General features: G+C 36.3%; 2 protein-coding genes across 7 annotated transcripts in view; both read right to left on the reverse strand.

The window, feature by feature from the left end:
• Window positions 1-582: 582 nt before the first annotated feature.
• Window positions 583-8,575, reverse strand: LOC144958777 (uncharacterized). 5 transcript variants are annotated; one of them, XM_078890980.1, is made up of 6 exons: window positions 8,405-8,570; window positions 6,317-6,443; window positions 4,860-4,912; window positions 4,196-4,272; window positions 2,861-3,133; window positions 583-767 (listed from the first exon to the last, which is right to left on the reverse strand). In XM_078890980.1, exons 4-6 carry the CDS (start codon window positions 4,248-4,250, stop codon window positions 652-654), a joined length of 444 nt encoding a protein of 147 aa, XP_078747106.1. In that variant the 5' UTR covers window positions 4,251-4,272; window positions 4,860-4,912; window positions 6,317-6,443; window positions 8,405-8,570; the 3' UTR covers window positions 583-651. The 5 variants fall into 5 exon arrangements, with proteins under 5 accessions (XP_078747106.1, XP_078747108.1, XP_078747104.1 ...); XM_078890982.1 differs by lacking the exon at window positions 4,860-4,912 and having other exon boundaries at window positions 2,867-3,133; window positions 8,405-8,575; XM_078890978.1 differs by lacking the exon at window positions 4,860-4,912 and having other exon boundaries at window positions 8,405-8,568.
• Window positions 8,576-16,017: 7,442 nt separating this feature from the next.
• The window catches only part of LOC144958739 (protein Wnt-10a-like), a 36,000-nt gene continuing 31,528 nt past the window's right edge, over window positions 16,018-20,489 (reverse strand). The window contains exon 7 of one of the 2 annotated variants that reach the window (XM_078890910.1): window positions 16,018-19,102. In XM_078890910.1, coding sequence (XP_078747036.1) covers window positions 18,785-19,102 — 318 coding nt within the window. In that variant the 3' untranslated portion in view covers window positions 16,018-18,784. The remainder of the gene's footprint in view (window positions 19,103-20,489) is intronic. The other variant, XM_078890909.1, reaches the window with a different exon arrangement.

The following is a 20,489-nucleotide window of genomic DNA, read 5'->3' on the forward strand; positions in this document are numbered from 1 at the left end:
TTCATCAGATTTAATAAGGTCTTTCTAAAACATTACTTTTCCTTCAATACAACTTATATTTTCTGGTTTTATATTTCGATTTTTTAAATTATTATTTTTTATATAAATTTATTAACAAAACATCCTACAGATGTCACAATATAACTTTCGCCGTGTTCAAATACAGAAACACAATATCGCTGATGAAATTGAGTGGGATGTGCATGCGTGACGGTGTATAAAAACGGTCCATTAAGATACACTGTCAACGGAGGTGCATAAAAACACTACGATAATTAATACAATAAAAAAAAAAAAATTAAATTCCCTTTATTCATCCCACAGGGGAAATTTGTCTCCAGGGTCTATTCCAAGGGAAGACTGGAATAACCCAGGCGTTAGCCACAGTGCAGCGCCGCAAATTGAGCTAGGGCGAGGTGACTTGTTCAAGGCCATACAGCGCAGCGATGTGATCGAACTCGGTACCTTTTGGGTACCTTTTGCAAAGACTGTATTTTTATTACGCAGTGCATAGACACCTAAAAATTTTTTTTCATTAAAGAAAAAGAAAAGAAGTAATAAGGAAAACAAAAAATCCGACCATTTCATCTGGTTTACATTGCAGCAATGTATTTATTTTATGAAAAAAGAATGAGTGGAAAAATACAAGCATCAACATTTCTTACAACTAGTGGCACAGTTTCTGTGCATGTAGTCTGGGTTAAGGTCACACACACCCATCTCAGCCCAGGGCTTGCACAGTATGTGATGGTCTTTGCAGCTTGTAGCTGTTGGAATGATTTGTAACACGATTTCATTTAAAGAATTGTACGAGTTTCGCGTGGTTAATTTAACAGTTAGTACACTCATTTTAATTATAACTTTGAAACGTAGCCTTCCACTTCCGTTTTCCCACTTTCACTCACTCTCTCTCTCTCTCTCTCTCTCTCTCTCTCTCTCTCTCTCTCTCTCTCTCTCTCTCTCTCTCTCTCTCTCTCTCTCCCTTTCCCTCTCTCTCTCTTTCCCTCCTCTCTCTCTCTCTCTCTCTCTCTCTCTCTCTCTCTCTCTCTCTCTCTCTCTCTCTCTCTCTCTCTCTCTCCCTCTCTCTCTCTCATTTTTTTTCTCTCAATATCTTAACAGCGGAGGTAGGGGGCCACTAATAACATTACTGCCGTCTAATATTCTTCAATAACACCCCCCTCCCCCATCCCCTACCTTATTCTTGATATATATATATATATATATATATATATATATATATATATATATAGTTTTTATATCATTACGTCATCTCATTGTCGCTCCCCCCCCCTCTCTCTCTCTCTCTCTCTCTCTCTCTCTCTCTCTCTCTCTCTCTCTCTCTATCTATCTATCTATCTATCTATATATCTCTCTCTTCCATTGCACACACACAAACACACACACACACACAAACACACACATTTATAAATTGTCACCTATATTATTATGACAATCTAATATATATATATATATATATATATATATATATATATATATATATATATATATATATATATATATTCATCATAAAATTGAAAGAAAATGAACAATGTGTTGTAGAGCATGTTTTGCAAAAGAAATTATGTATCGCAATAACTTTACTGCTATTGTATTTGAGTGGTAAAAAAATATTTTTGTGTTAGTTGGGTGTGGAGTTTTGGGGAAAATCCTGAAAATGGCTGGTAATGAGAGGGTTAAACACTTCATTTCATAGAATAAGGTAGGTCAGATCATGGGTGTAAACCGGCCATATTGATACAATGCACCCCCTCACCTCCCATAAATAATATCGATTCTAAATGGTATATGTACACATATGTAACCTACTGCCTCAACACGGTATAATTCCGCCGGGGTTAAACGGATGCCTAAAAGTGAAGACAACGATTGACAAAAGTTTGTATCTTGGCTGATGTGGTCAAGGTTGTTCACCAAGTCTCTGACCCATAGAGCAGGACTGCTTTAACATTAGTGTTAAATATTTTGAGCTTGGTGTTTGTGGATATGCTGGACGCTTTCCATATGTGTCTCAATAATGCAAAGGCCTGACGCGCTTTCTTCGACAAATACTCAGGTTGAAATGGTTTGACAAAGTGCCAAATGCTGACATTTGGACAAGAACAAACCAAGAAGAAATGGATGTCCAGGTCAGACGCAGAAAGTGGCGATGGGTTGGCCATGCCCTGCGGAAAGAGCCCTGTAATATAACCAAGTAACCTCTCGAATGGAACCCACAGGGCAAGAAGAAACGGGGTCGTCCAAAACAGACGGAGAAGAAGCCTTCATCAAGATTTGAGCGTCTCCAATCTTACCTGGAGTTAGGCAAAAGTCTATGCCAAGGACAGAAGAAGATGGAAGAGCCAAGAGGCATAAGTTAAGTGTCTAAAAGTGAAGTTAAGTTTTAAGTTATTAAAGCGAAAATAAATACCTATATTCAGGAAAAGTGAGTTTTGTTTGGACGCCAAGTGTAATACTCACCATGTCGGACCAAATATGATGACGCCTGTCAGGTGCTATTTCTATCATATATTTTTAGCAGAGAATACAGCCAGGTACCTAAACTTGGGTTTGTTAAGAGGATGTGAGAATAGACTTTCCAAGGACTCAAACCATGTCTTACAGGTCCGGAGGAGATTGTAATATTACGATAAGCCGAAGGCGCTTAATGAAATACAATACAGTTATTGGATAACCGTGTCTGTCGGAAATTATCTTGAAATTGAATCGCGTTCTATCCAAAAGGTAGAGAGCAATTATTAATGTCAAAATAGAGCTACGGAAATCAGGGGGAAATCATACTATCTGGACCTCAAGCCACTAAAGATCTTGATTTAAAAAAAACGTCTAAAACAATTCTTACTTTTACCATTACTCTCCGTAGCGCCACTATTTTTGGTGAGATCACGCTTGGAGACTTTCCTTCCCGTGGGCCTCTCGGTGATGGATCTTTTTATATGTTCGTGGAATTTAGAACCGTTCGTCTCCATGGATACCTCTATGCCGTCTGCAGAGACTGAGGACGAGGCAGATGAAACGACTGCATTTTCGGGACCAGATGATTTGATTGTCTTTGCAAACGTTTGGGCTCCATTACTCGCCTGGACGCTGGTTTCAGAAGTAAAGTCGGCCTTTCCTGCAGATAATTAAAATAAAAGAAAAATTGAGCTTTGATTTAGCGCAATATCCACTAAACGTGCTCAAAGCGCTTTATAAGAAGTCTCTGGCCAACAGCAACATTTAACATGTGGAAGTGTACATGACGCCTGATAGGCGATATTACAATTTTATTCGGACAGAGATAACGATGTTAACGTCCAGGTATTCATTTCACACCTGAGTACGGTGAGAGAATGTGAGTAAAGAGCCTTTTCCAATGACTCAACTATGCATCGAAAGAGACTCGAACCCAGGACCTTCCAATCCGAAAGCGAGTATCATAACACTAGACCACATAGCCGTACTAATAAGAACAAATAGGAAGAAATGTTGATCTTGGAAAAAAATATAAAAAGGTAAATCCGCTTTTACCTATTTCCTATATAAAAATAAATGTTAAATGTTTAAACATATAAAAATGGAGGAACAGATGGATGGCTATTAAGAAAAAAAATAGAAAGAAAGAACGAGAGAGAGAGAGAGAGAGAGAGAGAGAGAGAGAGGGGGGGGGGGGGGGGAGGGGGTACAGGCAGGGGTATTATTGTTGTGTTAACATTGTCGGCAAGGAGATGCCGAAAAAGGCCATCTATATTGGACATTTCCAAGCATTTACCGTGCTCAATGCGCTGCATGAGTGTCAATCATTCCCCCTGCAGGTCATATATAAGCACATTTTCATTTCAAACAGTACCTGTAGCTTGTTTGGTGTTCTTTTGGTTCTATCAATCATACAATATCTTCCACTCGATATACAGCCAGGTACCTATTCTCACCTGAGTCAAGAGTTGAGAGTTATCAAAATTAATCGACACCTGGAGCAAACGTCTGGCCAAAAGAAAAAAAAATCGAGGTCAAGATGATGCATCTTAGTTTTCTACAATTTTTCTGGCATCAACTTCCTGTTCTACAAGTTTTATTTAATCAAGTAGCCAATTTTAGTTCCGTAGTTGGACCAAAATGTTGTAGTTCTAGGTCTGCAAATACTAGACTAAATTAAAAAGGCATGTTATTAGTCATTTAAATTTTGATAAGATCTTACCTATCATAATAATTGGAGTTGATAGAAAAACCAATATCACAGCTGTCATCTTCATAATTGTCTAATTTACGAGAATGCTGAAGAAGAAATTTTTTTTTATTAGAGCGCAACGAATCATAGAATCAATTGTGTTTTTAATGGAACTAAACAAAAAAGAAATCATAGTTTCAGTTTCCTAAGGCAGCATTTTACGCTCAATCATGAAATAAACATTTTTTAAAAACAGGCAATAACTCACTATATACACCCAGGCAGTCAGAATACAGCATTATCTAATATAGCACAGACTAAATTTTGTATTCAACAAGTCAACATCGAAGGGTTTTTGCGAATTAAACAATCGAACTTAGAAAGAATATGAGCTTTTATATAGCGCAATATCCACTAAATGTGCTCAAAGCGCTTTATAAAGGATTCTTGACCAACAGCAACACCTAACATGTAGAACTAGACAGAGGCAACGCTGTTAACGGCCAGGTACTCATTTTACACCCGAGTACGGCGAGAGAATGTGAATAAAGAGCCTTTTCCAAGTACTCAACTAAGCGCCGAGCGGTTCGAACCCAGAACCTTCCGATCCGAAAGCGATTGTCATACCACAAGACAACATAACCGAACTTAGGTGGGAAAGGGGGGGGGGGGGCGTTGTACTAGTATATCTCACCGTGTCAAAATAACAGCAACCGTTGCAACCTGTCGTTTGGATAGTACTGTGGTCTGTCATAAAGTATAAAATTTATCGACATGGTATAGTCATCTTCAAGATTGACAAAAATAAAACAAACCAAAGAATAAGTTTTTGATAAAGCAAATGTCAAAGCTGAATAAAAGATAGAAAAGAAACAAATTAAAAAAAAACAATCCTTTTCTTTTTTCAATCTATTTCAATAGTGTTTCTCCAATAAAAAAAATAGAAGTCCTTCGTAGGATGTGTAGTGTGTACACTTTTTATTGCTTTATAAAGACGTGTACATTTATGCAGGTCTGACATCCGAACGTTATCATAGGCCTAGTTTAACATTGTTGTAATTGACAGTATTTTGCGTCATATTATGAGACTTTCATTACAACAATGAACACAAAATGAATGTGGTTATCATACCTGCAAATAAGTGGACGTCGGTTTATATCTATTAGCATTACAGAACACTTAGTTTTGAAACATACATGGAACGTACGGACATTGACAAACGCAGATACACCTAGACAGATCACAGCGACACTATCAAGTCCACAGTGATTCAGATAATAATATACGTACTGAACTATTTTAAAAATAATATTTAACAAAGATAAGCAGTGAGTTTTACAACTGTCACCCATACCTATTATCTCTTCCTATTGATTGCATGCAATTAAGTAAAATCCTAACGAATTCAAACCACAAGATCTACCGTAAAAAGTCTATGTTATCCGATTGCCATAAAGTAGAGAGAACAAACTACCCTACTGGTGGTAAAAAACAAACAAACAATTATGAAGAGCTGAGTGGCATAATCTGCATTCATTCTATAAAATCACCATTGTTGTAATAAACGACAGCTATACCATGAGTGACCAATCTCATAACATAAATTTAAAAAAAAAATTGAGCTTTTATAAAGCGCAATATCCACTAAACGTGCACAAGGAGCTTTACAAAGGGTTCCTAGCAAACAGCAACATTTGACACGTAAGACGCGACATGATGCCTATTTGGCGAGATATTACAATTCTTTTCGGACAAAGACAACGGTGTTAACGGCCATGTATTCATTCTACACCTGAGTACGGCGAGAGAATGTGAAAAAAGAGCCTTTTCCAAGAACTCAACTATGCGCCGAGCGAGGCTCGAACCCAGGACCTTCCGATCCGAAAGCGAGTGTCATACCACAAGACCATATAGCCGCACGTTGCTATGGTTCCAATATACAATCGTGCATTTATGGGCCGGCCTTTAAAGGAACGCAGCTACCGCTATATATCTTATTAAAGAAGGTGAAATAATAGAATATGTGCGGCCCGCCAAGGTGGTTTTAGATTCTGAAAAGTTGAATTAACAATGATGAAAATACGTTGTTTTATTGAGAACTGAAGATATGGGGGACAGCTTGGCTAAGCAGTATTGTATTTGCTACCTACCCGAGAGGTGCTGAGCTCTACTTCTCACCGCGCTGAGGCTTTGAGAAAGTCCCGTCACCCAAGTTCAATTTGCGGCCTTGCACTGCGGCTAACACTTTGGATATTCCAGTGATCCCTTGGAATAGACCTTTTAGATAAATTTCCCAAATGGGGATGAATAAAGGGAATTTTATATTAATTATATTATAAAGCAATTGAAACGTAAGAAAATAATAATAAATTTAAAAAATCTTACATTTTATAATTAAAGTAACCTCTTACCAACTTGGGCATCCCAATTGGATCAATAGTCTGATGTCACGTCGCCCAGCAACGGCGAGCAGCGTGGTTCTAAACAAAGAAAATTGGTACTTTTTATTCTTCGTACTGGCATTTCATGTCATGTGATCAGAATGTATAAAAGTCAAAACATAATCTGGATACACTTTAATGCTCGTCAAAGAAATATTTCATAAGGGCGTCCGCCAATAATTCCAATAGTTACTAATGTAGGTGTTGGCCAGGGACCCCTTGTAAAGTGATTTGAGCACGTTTAGTGGATATTGCGCTATATAAAAGCTCTTTTTTGTTTTGGTAAATTGATATCGATTATGCTGCTGCTGACTCAGTCTTGTCATTAACGTCAAGCAATGTTAAGTGTTAAGCATGGGGAATGTCTGGTTGGGTGACAGTGATCGGGGAAAATTCTAGTTCCGATGCAAGACACAGTACACACAACACCCCACTCGTCCCAGGTTTGAATGAGTACCTGACTACAGGCAGTTGTGGATATTGTAAGAGTGTTGGTACAAAAGATCACCTAGCAGGCGACTTGTACTGAGCGAAATCTTCTACAATATTGTTTAAAGCGTTAGCTCTCATCAGGAGTTCAGCATTATTATTTCACGGTTTTTGTTTTTATAATATATATATATATATATATGTGTGTGTGTGTGTGTGTGTGTGTGTGTGTGTGTGTGTGTGTGTGAATGTTTTCTGAATTGCTATCAAGGAAGAAATCCCTGAGTCACGTGGCTTCATCCTCCTCACTGAAAGTATTTAAAGCATATTTAAATAATGAAAGTCATATTCAAAATAAAACATTTCACCTTTTCACCTCTACCTAATGCCAATTAAAGGCGATATGGTTGGTTTCATTATCTAACAAAGAAAATGAAAATCGGACGTTTACATTTTGGCAGTGAATAGTTAAAATAAATAAATAAAATCAAATAAAATATAATTCCCTTTATTGATCCCCAAGAGGAAATTTGTTTTTAGGGTCTATTCCAAGGGAAGACTGGAATACAATAAATCAATCATCACATGGTTTGCATAAAATTAACCCTTTTATGATACAGTAGCCTTGACCTCCTACATCTGGAGTTTCTTAAGAATTCCGTATAACGTTGACTAAGAAATATACAAGGCATCAAAATATTTGACCTTAACATTTTTAAAATGAAATTTTATAAAGCGCAATATCCACTAAACGTGTTCAAAGCGCTTTACAAGGGGTCCCTGGCCAACAGCAACACTTAACATGTAGGACGGGACATGGCGCCTGTAGGCGATATCATAATTTTTTCGGACAAAGACAACGCCGTTAACGGCCAGGTACTCATTTTAAACCTGAGTACGGTGAGAGAATGTGAGTACAGAGTCTTTTCCAAGGACTTAAATATGCGCCGAGCGAGGCTCGAACCCAGGACCTTTCAATCCGAAAGCGAGTGTCATACCACAAGACCACATAGCCGCACCTTAAGAATTATCATTGTACTAAAGATACCAGGACGAGTCGAAATTTATTTTTGAGCAAAACTGGATGTGCGGGAAATGTGAATAATATATATGATATACGTATTTTACAAAGAATCGTTTTGCTATTATGATTAGTAAATAGTAAATACACTTTACAAGATCTATGCTATTACTATAACTTCATCATTAGTCAGGCACTCGAGGTAAATACTGCATGGATGAACATAAATTATTAGAAAAAGCACCAGTAAGTATTGAGTTTTCAAACAATTTCATACTATTAAAAGACATCGAAAATTATATTATTAAAATACAAAAGAATCAGAAAAGAACTCCAAATAAACATACCTTTTTTTCCAGTCAAGCTCCAGTCCAAAGTAAATACAGAGGATTGTGATCTAATGAATCAAGAGTGTTATAAACAGATTTCATTATTCAAATCATGACAAGAGTTGTTTCAATCATAATTATATCGATTGAAAACCCGGTCGAATATCAAAACCACCGCCACCCCACTCCATTCAAATCTCTCTCTCTCTCTCTCTCTCTCTCTCTCTCTCTCTCTCTCTCTCTCTCTCTCTCTCTCTCTCTCTCTCTCTCTCTCTCTCAATGTCTCTTTCGCCTCTACTCTGACACAAATGTTGTCTTGATAACAAGCAATGCTTGTTTTTTTTTTTTGTCAAATAGATAACAAAGATATTACAAACAGATTGTTGCATGCCACGATAGTGCAATCGCTGCCTTATCCAGTCCCTTGATAGGTGTGCTGAGTCCCGGCATAGTTGCTAGGAGGTCACCCAAACGTGTCCGGAGCTGACCCCCTCCGCCCCCTTCCAGGTTGCTAATTTTTCTGAAATCCTCGACCACCCAATCATGGGTTCGAACCATCGCTATAAAAGCGACGCATGAGGAGGGTGAAGAGAGGGATTTTATTACCAGTCACGATACCGCGACCACCGGTTGGGTTTTATTTCATTATTAATTTATCTGTGCCGTAATGTTCATATTTGGAGGTGACAGGAGAGAGACAAGCGGAGTACGAATGATAGGCAGAGCTGTGACGGTCTAAATCTGTTTTAGTTTTTTTAAATGGTTTTCTGTAATAAATGTATAGCTGTCATTAAACTTGATTTCCTTTAAGACAATTTGTGGAGGAGGCAAGGTGTATTTGAGACAATGAGGCAAGGGACGGCTTGATACAATGTGTGAAGGAGGCAAGAGATACTTGAGACAATGTGTGAAGGAGGCAAGGGATACTTAGGACGATGTGTGAGGGAGGTAAGGGATACTAGGGGCAATGTGTGAAGGAGGTAAGGGATACTTGAGACAATGTGTGAAGGAGGTAAGGGATACTTGGGACAATGTGTGAAGGAGGTAAGGGATACTTGAGACAATGTGTGAAGGAGGTAAGGGATACTTGGGACAATGTGTGAGAGAGATAAGGGATACTTGGGACAATGAAGGAGGCAGTGGATACTTTGGGCAATGTGTGAAGGAGGTAAGGGATGCTTGGGACTCTGTGTGAGAGAGATAAGGGATGCTTGGGACAATGTGTGAGAGAGATAAGGGATACTTGGGATAATGTGTGAAAGAGGCAGGGGATACTTTGGGCAATGTGTGAAGAAGGCAAAGGATATTTGGGACAATGCGTGAAGGAGGTGAGGGATACTTGGGACAATGTGTGTGAGAGATAGGGGATACTTGGGATAATGTGTGAAGGAGGCAGGGGATACTTTGGGCAATGTGTGAAGGAGGTAAGGGATGCTTGGGACAATGTGTGAAGGAGGTAAGGGATGCTTGGGACAATGTGTGAAGGAGGTAAGGGATGCTTGGGACAATGTGTGAAGGAGGTAAGGGATGCTTGGGACAATGTGTGAAGGGGATAAGGGATACTTGGGACAATGTGTGGAGGAGGTAAGGGATGCTTGGGACAATGTGTGAAGGAGGTAAGGGATGATTGGGACAATGTGTGAAGGAGATAAGGGATGCTTGGAACAATGAAGGAGGTAAGGGATGCTTGGGAAAATGTGTGAAGGAGGTAAGGGATGCTTGGGACAATATGTGAAGGAGGTAAAGGATGCTTGGGACAATGAAGGAGGTAAGGGATGCTTGGGACAATGAAGGAGGTAAGGGATGCTTGGGACAATGTTTAAAGGGGATAAGGGATACTTGGGACAATGTGTGGAGGAGGTAACGGATAATAGGGGCAATGTGTGAAGGCGGAGAGGGATACTTGGGGCAATGTGTGAGGGAGGTAAGGGATACTTGGGACAATGTGTGAGAGAGACAAGGGATACTTGGGACAATGCGTGAAGGAGGCAGGGGATACTTTGGGCAATGTGTGACGGAGGTAAGGGATTCTTGGGACAATGTGTGAAGGAGGTATGGGATACTAGGGGCAATGAGTGAAGGAGGTAAGGGATACTTGGGATGGTGCAACAGATGTTTTTCTTTCCTCATTGACTCTTATCTCAATACTCCATTTTAAGCAAACCAGGTGTTTGTAACTAAGTTATAGGACTTATTGTCGTGAAAATTAATATTATTGTTAATGATTAAACTCTCTCGAGTTCACCCTCATTAAAAATCGAACAAATTTGGTCGATTTCCATGCATATGAACTCGAGAGAGCTAAAGACCATGATGCGGCTATGTGAGCTAGTGGTATGACACTCGCTTTCGATCGGAAGGTCCTGAGTTTGAGCGTCTCCGGCGCATAGCTGAGTCCTTGGAAAAGAGTCTTTACTCACATTCTCTCACCGTACTCAGGTGTAAAATGAGTACCTGGCCGTTAACAGCGTTGTTTCTGTCCGAAAAATATGTTATATCGCCTAACAAGCGGCATGTCACGTCCTACATGTTACGTGTTTCTGTTGGCTAGGAATATCTTGTAAAGCACTTTGAGCACATTTAAGTGGATATTGTTCAAAATAAAAGCTCAATTTTTTCATCCATCCTAATATGCCTCATGACAACATTCCAGTTTGAAGTTTACAGATGAGTCTTTTACTATTTGGATGCGATAAGTGTGAGAGGTCTGAGATAGGAAATAACAGTTTCCATTTTTTTCTAAAAACCACAGACAGCTGGAACTTGAACAGAAATATTGAAATTAGAGATGAATGTTTCTGATTGTTTTTAAATCAACCTCTGTTCGCACTCAACAGGCCAAATATAGGGGTTTCTCCGGCTTTTTCTGTCTTTTGTTTGACTGCAGTTTTGACACTGACGAGTGTAATCGAGTAATGTATTTACATTCTCGACAACACGGGTCTTTCTCATGTTGAAATAATCATGTCAGGATTTGTCAAGGGGAAAATATGCCGAGCAGTTACTGTGCTGCATGTTCAGGCCTGAAATGAAACTTTGTTCACTTCACACTATTCTATTAATTAACAAAGTAACATACCATCGAGCTGGTGGAGAAAAATAATGTGGAAGATAAAAATGACTTTCAAGGAACTTTTTTTTGGGAAGATACAGCAAATAAGAATGTACATTTTATAACTCATATTTAAAAATCCGTTTTCATATCACGGATATTCTATTCATCTTTCATAACCTAAAGTGTAAAGGCACCGCAAGCCGCATTGAGGGCATTTGGATTCATACAAAGTACTTACATTTCTTGGGCAATATCCAGTAAACATACTGAGCATTTGATGATTTTATAACGTGTAGAACTATGTAATTGTGATGCTTTATGATTTCGAACCATTACCGAAATTACTTTTAGCGAATCCGAGTATAATATTATATACCTAGATTGTGTCAGGCAAACCTTTAGATACAAACCCTTACAAATGGTATTTTAACATGTACATTTTTATTTTAATAAAAACAACAAATTGTTTAAAAATGTATTTCATAAATTTTAAAATTAAGGATCAGTAATACTAGAGTCGATGACTTTCATTTTCCATAAGAATTTTATGTGACATGAAATGCTATTTTCTTAATTCTAAACTCTCAGATACAAAAAAAAACCCCAAGCAATTTAACAAACAACAAACAAAACAAGGAAAAATGACATCTGACATGCTGAAATATGTCTAGATTTAGAAAAAATGTATGTATTTTCTATATAAGGGTCAATGTTAATGTAATAGCCACAAGGCATGTACATCACTTTGGATATTATTTCCAAATCTTAAGTGTTACTTATAACGGGTTTTACATTCGCAAATAATCGGAAACACAAATACAAATCATTGAAGTAAAATGAAGTAGAGGTGCTAAATTGACAATTGACATTTTAAGAAATCGGCAGTAATTCGAAAAATATATTTGTTGATTGAACAAAATCTATTAATCACTAATAAGCAATTTCTAGAATTCATTAACCCTTATTTGTCCTCTGGCGCCACATTTTCCTTTTTAACTTGTTTTACTTAACTTAGAAACGATGATTGGTATTCGTATATTCGATTCAATCTTAAGAATAAAGTACAGCGTAGTTTAAGAAAGAAAATCGTGGGTAACACGTCTGTAACACAATAGACACAATTATCAAAATAATACAAACACATAAATTCATTGACAAAAACGAATTTAAGAAAATGAACATTATGTTAATTGAGATTTTCAGTTATTTTTTTTTTCAAAACCATGTTTTGCATCTTCACATGTACGGCTATGTAATCTTGTGGTATGACACTCGCTTTCGGATCGGAAGTTCCTGGGTTCGAGCCTCGCTCGGGCATAGCTAGTTGAGTTTGTGGACAATGACTCTTCACTCACATTCTCTCACCATACTCAAGAGTAAAATGAGTACCTGGTCGTTAAAAGCGTCGTGCCTCTCCGAAAATGAATGTAATATCGCCTAACAGGCACCATGACTCGTTCTACAAAATACGTTCTGCTATTGGGTCAGGGACCCTTTGTAAATCGCATTGAGCACGTATAGTGGATATTGCTGTATATAAAAGCTTAAGTTATTATATATATATATATATATATATATATATATATATATATATATATATATATATATATATATATATATATATAATTATGCCCTTCCGCCACGACATCATAAGATATCGTCGCCTTACGCAATCCACGAAGGAATATAGATATTTCATCAAACAAGATGTCTGATGTCAACAGGAATCACTCATGTTATCCATGTGAGCAAATCGGGGTTAATAATCTTGCTCAAGGACAAAAAAAAAACGAAAGTACCTGAAGCGGGGTTCGAACCCGGGACATTCCGGTTCACAGTGCAATGCCTAAACCCTTCGGCAACTTCGTATATATATATATATATATATATATATATATATATATATATATATATATATATATATATATACAAAACAAACTGTTAGGTCAATTGAACCAGAGTGACATTGTTTTTGGATACCGCACAGCATGCACGACATATTAACACTTCTAATAACCCGAATGGCTATGCTCCGAAATGCACTTATTTACGGGTCTGACAACCCAAATCTCAAATAAATAACGCAAATTATTGTCCATTACAACAATTTTAAACTTGGCCCATAAGTGTGTTCGGATGTCAGATTATCATCTCATTGATATATTGGAGAAAAAAAAACCTCACAATAAACCAATAAAAGTGCATTACTATAATTTGTGTTTACAAAAAAAGGCAAAAAACTAAAAATTCCTACAGCTTTGATAACTGGTTTTATTCAAACATGAATAATGTATATTTTCGAATTTTTTGACCAGTGGACATGACAGATTTAAGAAAGATATTTGTTCTGCAAATCTCAAATATTTAATAAAAGGTAGCGTAAAAGAACTCAATTACGGCGGGGGAAATGTTAGAAAAACACAAACAAAATTTTTTTTCACTGAAATGATTTCATAAGTGAATTTGTCATATAATCATAATTATTATTACATTTCAAAATAACAATTTAAACTTTGATGTAACATTATACAAGTCATGAAAATGGAATTAATGACACGTGATGAGTGATTTTCAAGCATATTTTTATACTAGTATGGAACTATGTAATAGTACAAACTAAGAAATGTGATATAAAATTACCCTTAACATCCCATTCTTACATCTCTTTACAGGTGAAAAATATACCTATTAACATCTCTTCAACAGTTTTTAATAGGTAAAAGAGAAAAAAAAAAAACACAGGAAACAATCATGCTAAAAACAAGGCACGAAAGGCTATTGTTGACACCCACTCTAGCTATGACGTCATTGTATTATTGGCGTCAACAATTCATATCGAAGGTGAAGGCTAGACCAGACCTGACTACTACTACGAACATTTCGTAGAATTACGGATTTTTGGCTCCAAACCGACAATTATATAAAAATCTCCGTTTCAATAAAACTTCTTGAAAACAAAGTTTTGTTGCCGAAGCTAGTCTATAAGGGAGAAAAAAGCAATATTTTATATTAATGACAAGACAAATTGGTAATTTTTACTAGTAGTTCTAGAGTCTAATATGTGAAAAAAAAAAACCCTGAAAACTAAGAACATCTTCAAGTCCAGGTTGGCAGGTTTGGGCTAGAGGGCTTTGTCTAAAAATGAATTGACCTCTGACCTCGACCTTCACAAAGGTTTTTGTATCACGTGATTCATCCACGGAATGTAAAAATACAGACTTTTTTTAAATAGAAATTGCTGGCATTGACACGACGGGAGTTTGCTGTGTTTAACTGGTCAATAAATACACAAAAGATTAACCCTTTCCTTACCAACTAAGGAAAATCGTCACATTCGTTACGATACAACCAACATTTTTCTTATTTAATTTCTTTTTTGTACATCATATAAGTTTAAGAAAATGAACAGTGTGTTGTAGAGCATGTTTTGCTAAAGAAATTATGTATCGCAAGAATTTTACTGATATTTTGTCTGAGTGATAAAAAACCTATTTTGTGTTAGTTGGGTGTGAAGTTTTGGGGAAAATTTTGAAAATGGCTGATAAGGAGAGAGTTAAACCCAATAAACCGTTGAATTACTAAATCGAATTTTTCACGACGTGCTTTCGCACATTCTGCTCCCTCTTTATGGAACGCTCTTTCAGCGGACACCAGACACCGTAATTCTCTGTCCTACTTTAAAGCCTCTTTCAGTTTTCTGTGAGTGATTTTATTGATGTTATTGAATGATATATTATGATCGCGTGTGCATATATGTATAACATGCGCTTCCGAGCACTTAAAAATGTATTATTATTATTATTATTATTATTATTATTATTATTATTATTATTATTATTATTATTATTATTATTATTATTATTATTTATTTATTATTATTATTATTATTATTATTATTATTATTATTATTATTATTATTATTATTATTATTATTATTATATTATTATTATTATTATTATTATTATTATTATTATTATTATTATTTATTATTATTATTAATTTTATAATGCTGACCGACTTAATTAAATATTAAAAAAAAACAACAGCTAAGTAATTCAATACATATCCATTTATTTCTGGCACTGAATGGGATAGCGTGGCTCAGATATGGTCTTTGCTTCGTACCCGTAACGTACCGAGTCCGACTACCCGCCGCGCTGCGTGGCCCCGAGCAGGTCACCTAGCCTTAGCTTACTTTGCGGCGCTGCACTGCGGCTGACGCCTGGGTTATTCCTGCATTCCCTTGGAATAGATCCTAGAGAAAAAAAAATCTCCTCAGGGATAAATAAACAGATTTTTAAAAAAATATTTCGTAAGGAAAGAATCATCCGTCATAGTTTCAATTTGATGTGCCTGGTGACTGTTTTCGATAATTTCATTCAATTAAACCATGACAACTAACTATCCGTATCAAGAGCATTGTTTTCATATTAGTAAATAGCAGTTAAGTACCGATGTCAAGAAAATATAATGTTATGATTGAATGAAATTCATGATTTGAAATATAGAAACGAGTACAGTAAAACAATAAATCCTGCTGTTTTTAATGATGGTGCCGATGATGATGTTTTTGGTGTTTTTGTTATTGCTGTTGTTGTTGTTGTTGATGATGATCATAATGATGACGATGATGATGATAATGATGATGATGATGATGATGATGGTGATGATGATGGTGGTGATGGTGATGATGATGATGTTGATGATGATGATGTAATTTTGCTGATGTGATGATGATGATGATGATGATGATGATGATGATGATGATGATGATGATGATGATGATGATTTTGACCATTTTTAGCTATTATTTTGGTTATGATAACGACGTTTTGAGTATCAATTTTTTTTCAAAATTGACAATGACTAAAAACGCAATAGAGTCTGATAATCAACGTCAAGCATCATTCGATGAACAAAATACAACTCTAAAGTTATGCCTTTATCTATCTAAAAAAAGAATGAGCTTTTATATGGCGCAATATCCACTAAACGTGCTCAAAGCGCTTTACAAGTTTTCCCTGTCCAACAGCAACACTTAACATTTAGGACAAGTCATGACGTCTGTAAGGCGATATTATATTTCTTTTAGGGCAGAGACAACGCTGTTAACGGCCAGGTACTCATTTTACACCCGAGTAAGGTGAGACGCCAAAGAAACTAATGTTCTATTACAGAGTGACGTTAAAGAAAATAATGTTCTATTAGAGAATGATGTTAAAGAAAATAATATTCTATTACAGAATGACGCTAAAGAAAATAATGTATCATTAGAGAATGATGTTAAAGAAAATAATGTTCTATTACAGAATGACGTTAAAGAATATTCTATCACAGAATGACGCTAAAGAAAATAATGTTCTTTCACAGAATGACGCTAAAGAATGTTCTATTACAGAATGACGTTAAAGAAAATAATGTTCTATTACAGACTAACGCTAAAGAAAATAATGTTCTTTTACAGAATGACGCTAAAGAATGTTCTATTACAGAATGACGCTAAAGAAAATAATGTTCTATTACAGAATGACGTTAAAGAAAATAATGTTTTATTACAGAATGACGTTAAAGAATTTTCTATTACAGAATGACGTTAAAGAAAATAACGTTCTATTACAGAATGACGTTGAAGAAAATAATGTTCAATTACAGAATGATGTTAAAGAAAATAACGTTCTATTACAGAATGACGTTAAAGAAAATAATGTTCTATTACAGAATGACGTTAAAGAAAATAATGTTCTATTACAGAATGATGTTAAATAATATTCTATTACAGAATGACGCTAAAGAAAATAATGTTCTTTTACAGAATGACACTAAAGAATGTTCTATTACAGAATGACGTTAAAGAAAATAATGTTCTATTACAGAATTACGTTAAAGAAAATAATGTTCTATTACAGAATGACGTTAAAGAAAATAATGGTCTATTACAGAATGACGTTAAAGAAAATAATGTTCTATTACAGAATGACGTTAAAGAAAATAATGGTCTATTACAGAATGACGCAAAAGAAAATAATGTTCTATTACAGAATGACGTTAAATAAAATAATGTTCTATTACAGAATGACTCAAAAATTTGTTGACAACAGATTACATCTCTTTACTGTGTTCATCTCAAGCATGTTGATGACTCACTTTAAGATATAATCCGGTGTAGATTGTAATAATGATAAATAACTGCACGGTTTGAACGTAAAAAAAACAAGAATTCTTGGATTTCAATCATGATGAATACTAATATTTACAGAAAACAGATTTAGGCCACAAATTCCTGTAATAATATATAACATTATTATAACAGAGAATAAACATAAAAATAAGGCATCATTTGTAACACATAATATAAAAATTTAGATCTTAAGATATTTTGCGAGCCAACGTTCCTTTACGTGCACTGTAATTGTTTGGGTACTCAGCAAAACCAATGATTGGTATGCACTCTGAGAGAAAGTCACCGTGCACGTAGGCACGAGCTAAGTTCTGTTCCAGACGTTACTGTCGTAATATCTCGTCAAGTTACACAAATATAAGGAGATAAAACAAATGTTCCAAAATTCGTCAACCAATGCAAATCAGGTCAGTCGAATCAAGATAAATGTCAAGTTCAGATCCCATTTTTGAGTCAAACGATCAATGGAGACCTAGCTTGAGAAGGGCCATAAACTTGTGACGTGATGGAAATTTCAGATTCAAATCTTTCTGGCAAGTTAGGATCGATCATTGTCTGTCGATAAACAAAGTAAAAGATTTCTGGCAAAAGTGAACAAGTGGGTTTTGGCATCTTTGATGTACGGTCCTCGTTTTCAATGCTCGAAAGTCCGAAACTCTCCTTGAAGAGTCAAGACCATGTCGGATTTTATGCCGTAAGTGTTTGTAAAGCGCTTGTTTGCCTCGATGTTTGAATAAGGGTAAATCAGGATATCGGATGAAAGTAGAGAAAGAAGTTTAAATTGCACGTTGTTTCTTATCCTCTCGAATCAATTCATGAGTAATCTGTCATTAGCTGAAAAGAATTTAGTCCACTCATCTGCTATCAATAAATCTATTTATCAGTACATGTTCCTTCTGCTTGTTCCTAAGGGAACTATAAGCTAGTCCTTTTATCCTCCGTGCTAATTTTAAGACTATCCTCCACGCATACAAGAATTCTGTAGTCTCAGTTTGTAAAGCCATGAATTTCCCCTGTTTTCTTCGTGTGTTTTAAGAGGTTGAAACTCTTTAAGGTCATTTCAGCATCGTTGAAACTCGAATTTAGTACTCCTCATTTTGTATATGTTATATTTGTTTCAACAGCAAAGTTTTGTAAACACAGGATAAATGTGTACCATGATAATTTATTTACACACTGTTACCCATTCAGAATAAGTGCACACATCACATTCAACATAGCAGCACCAGTAAAATTTGCAGTTGCACCTTTCCGATCTTTTGACCTTGAGAGTGTTGTAACCCCGCCCACAGCACAATGTGTCACAATTATCATAACCGGAACTAGTTTTATTACACAGACGTCCCGTCGTTCCCGGTGAATCTAAATGGCGGTTTTTCTCGCAGAAATTTGGAGACTTTTCGTAAAACAGCAGATCGGTTTTATGGGGGCGCCTGCCATTTCTTTTATAAAGCCTTGCATTAGCTGTGTTCGTTACATCCACCTGGGGATAAAAATAGTTCAACGTTGAGTATCTGGGTTTTTTATTAAGTCAATGCAATAATCAACTATATAAAAATTGAGCACTTATATAGTGCAATAATATCCACTAAACGTGCTCAAAGAGCTTTACAAGGGGTCCGTGGCCAACAGCAACATTAAACATGTATGACGATACATGGCGCCTGTTAAGAAAAACTACATTTTTTTCGGACAAAGACAACGATGTTAACGGCCAGGTACGTAATCATTTTACACCTGACTACGGTGAGAGAATGTGAGTAAAGAGCCTTCTCCAAGGACAACTATGCGCCGAGCGAGGCTCGAACCCAGGACCTTCCGATCCGAAAGAGAGTGTCATACCACTACACCACATTGCCGCACTGAGCTGGTTTTTGGCCAAAGTCAGTCTAGACCATAATACAAATGATAAATTTTGCGTCAAGCAGTCGGAATCCGGTATGTCGGGACAGTGGAATAGGGTTCAACAGTCGTGAAGTCACTTCCCTCGTAATAACGTATAGTAACTTATTAACTGGTTCTAAACTATCGAAACAATGCCGGACGCCCTTATGAAATACTTCTCCGACGAGCATAAAAGTGTATTTAGAGGAGAAAAACATTATAAATCTGATCATATTTTGACTTTAACACATTCTGATCAAATGACATGTGAAAAAGTTCTCACCAGCATGAAGAATTAAAGTTACCGATTTTCTTTGTTTAGAACCAAGCTGCTCGTTGCTCGGCGGAAGTGACATCAGACTATTGAATCCTATTGACATGCATAGCTGAAATCGTGAAAATTACATGGATGACAGTCTTCATAAAGGAGAATGAATGCGGTATCTTGGTATGTGGTTTTATGCCTTATCGCTCCTTAGTCTCGTCATCTCATACAAAATAGCGATGTTTAGCGTGGTCAGTGGTCAGATGGGTGACAGTAATCGTCCAAAATTATGGTACCGACGTTGTGTCCTTTGTATTTTTCTTTCTTGCTTTGTGAGTGTGGCACCTTTCATACACACATATTCAGTTCTTTATCTTACGCCGGTGGCTGTTCCTTAACTTCTTAATTTTACATTGAGTTTGCAGTCAAAATAACCAGGACTGGGAACGTTAAATGTTTAGAAATTTAAGAAGCAAAACTTCTTGTCATCAATGAAGACATTCGCAGACATGCCTACTTGAAATGTTAAAAATTCGTAGTTTTCTCATAGTTTTCAGAGGGAAGGAATTGAAGTTACTATAATTAACTTTACAAATTAATATTTTACCCTTTGCAGTATTAAATATGCCTTCACAAACCTGAATAGATGCTTTGTGGCACCAAAGTCTTCTTTTTAGCACACTGTATTGAATAAAAAATGTCTACTTAGTTCTTCAGTTGA

This window comes from Berghia stephanieae, chromosome 13 (assembly GCF_034508935.2).
Source record: "Berghia stephanieae isolate SIO BIC M18660-M18661 chromosome 13, UCSD_Bste_1.3, whole genome shotgun sequence".
Classification (NCBI taxonomy): Eukaryota; Metazoa; Mollusca; class Gastropoda; order Nudibranchia; family Aeolidiidae; genus Berghia; species Berghia stephanieae.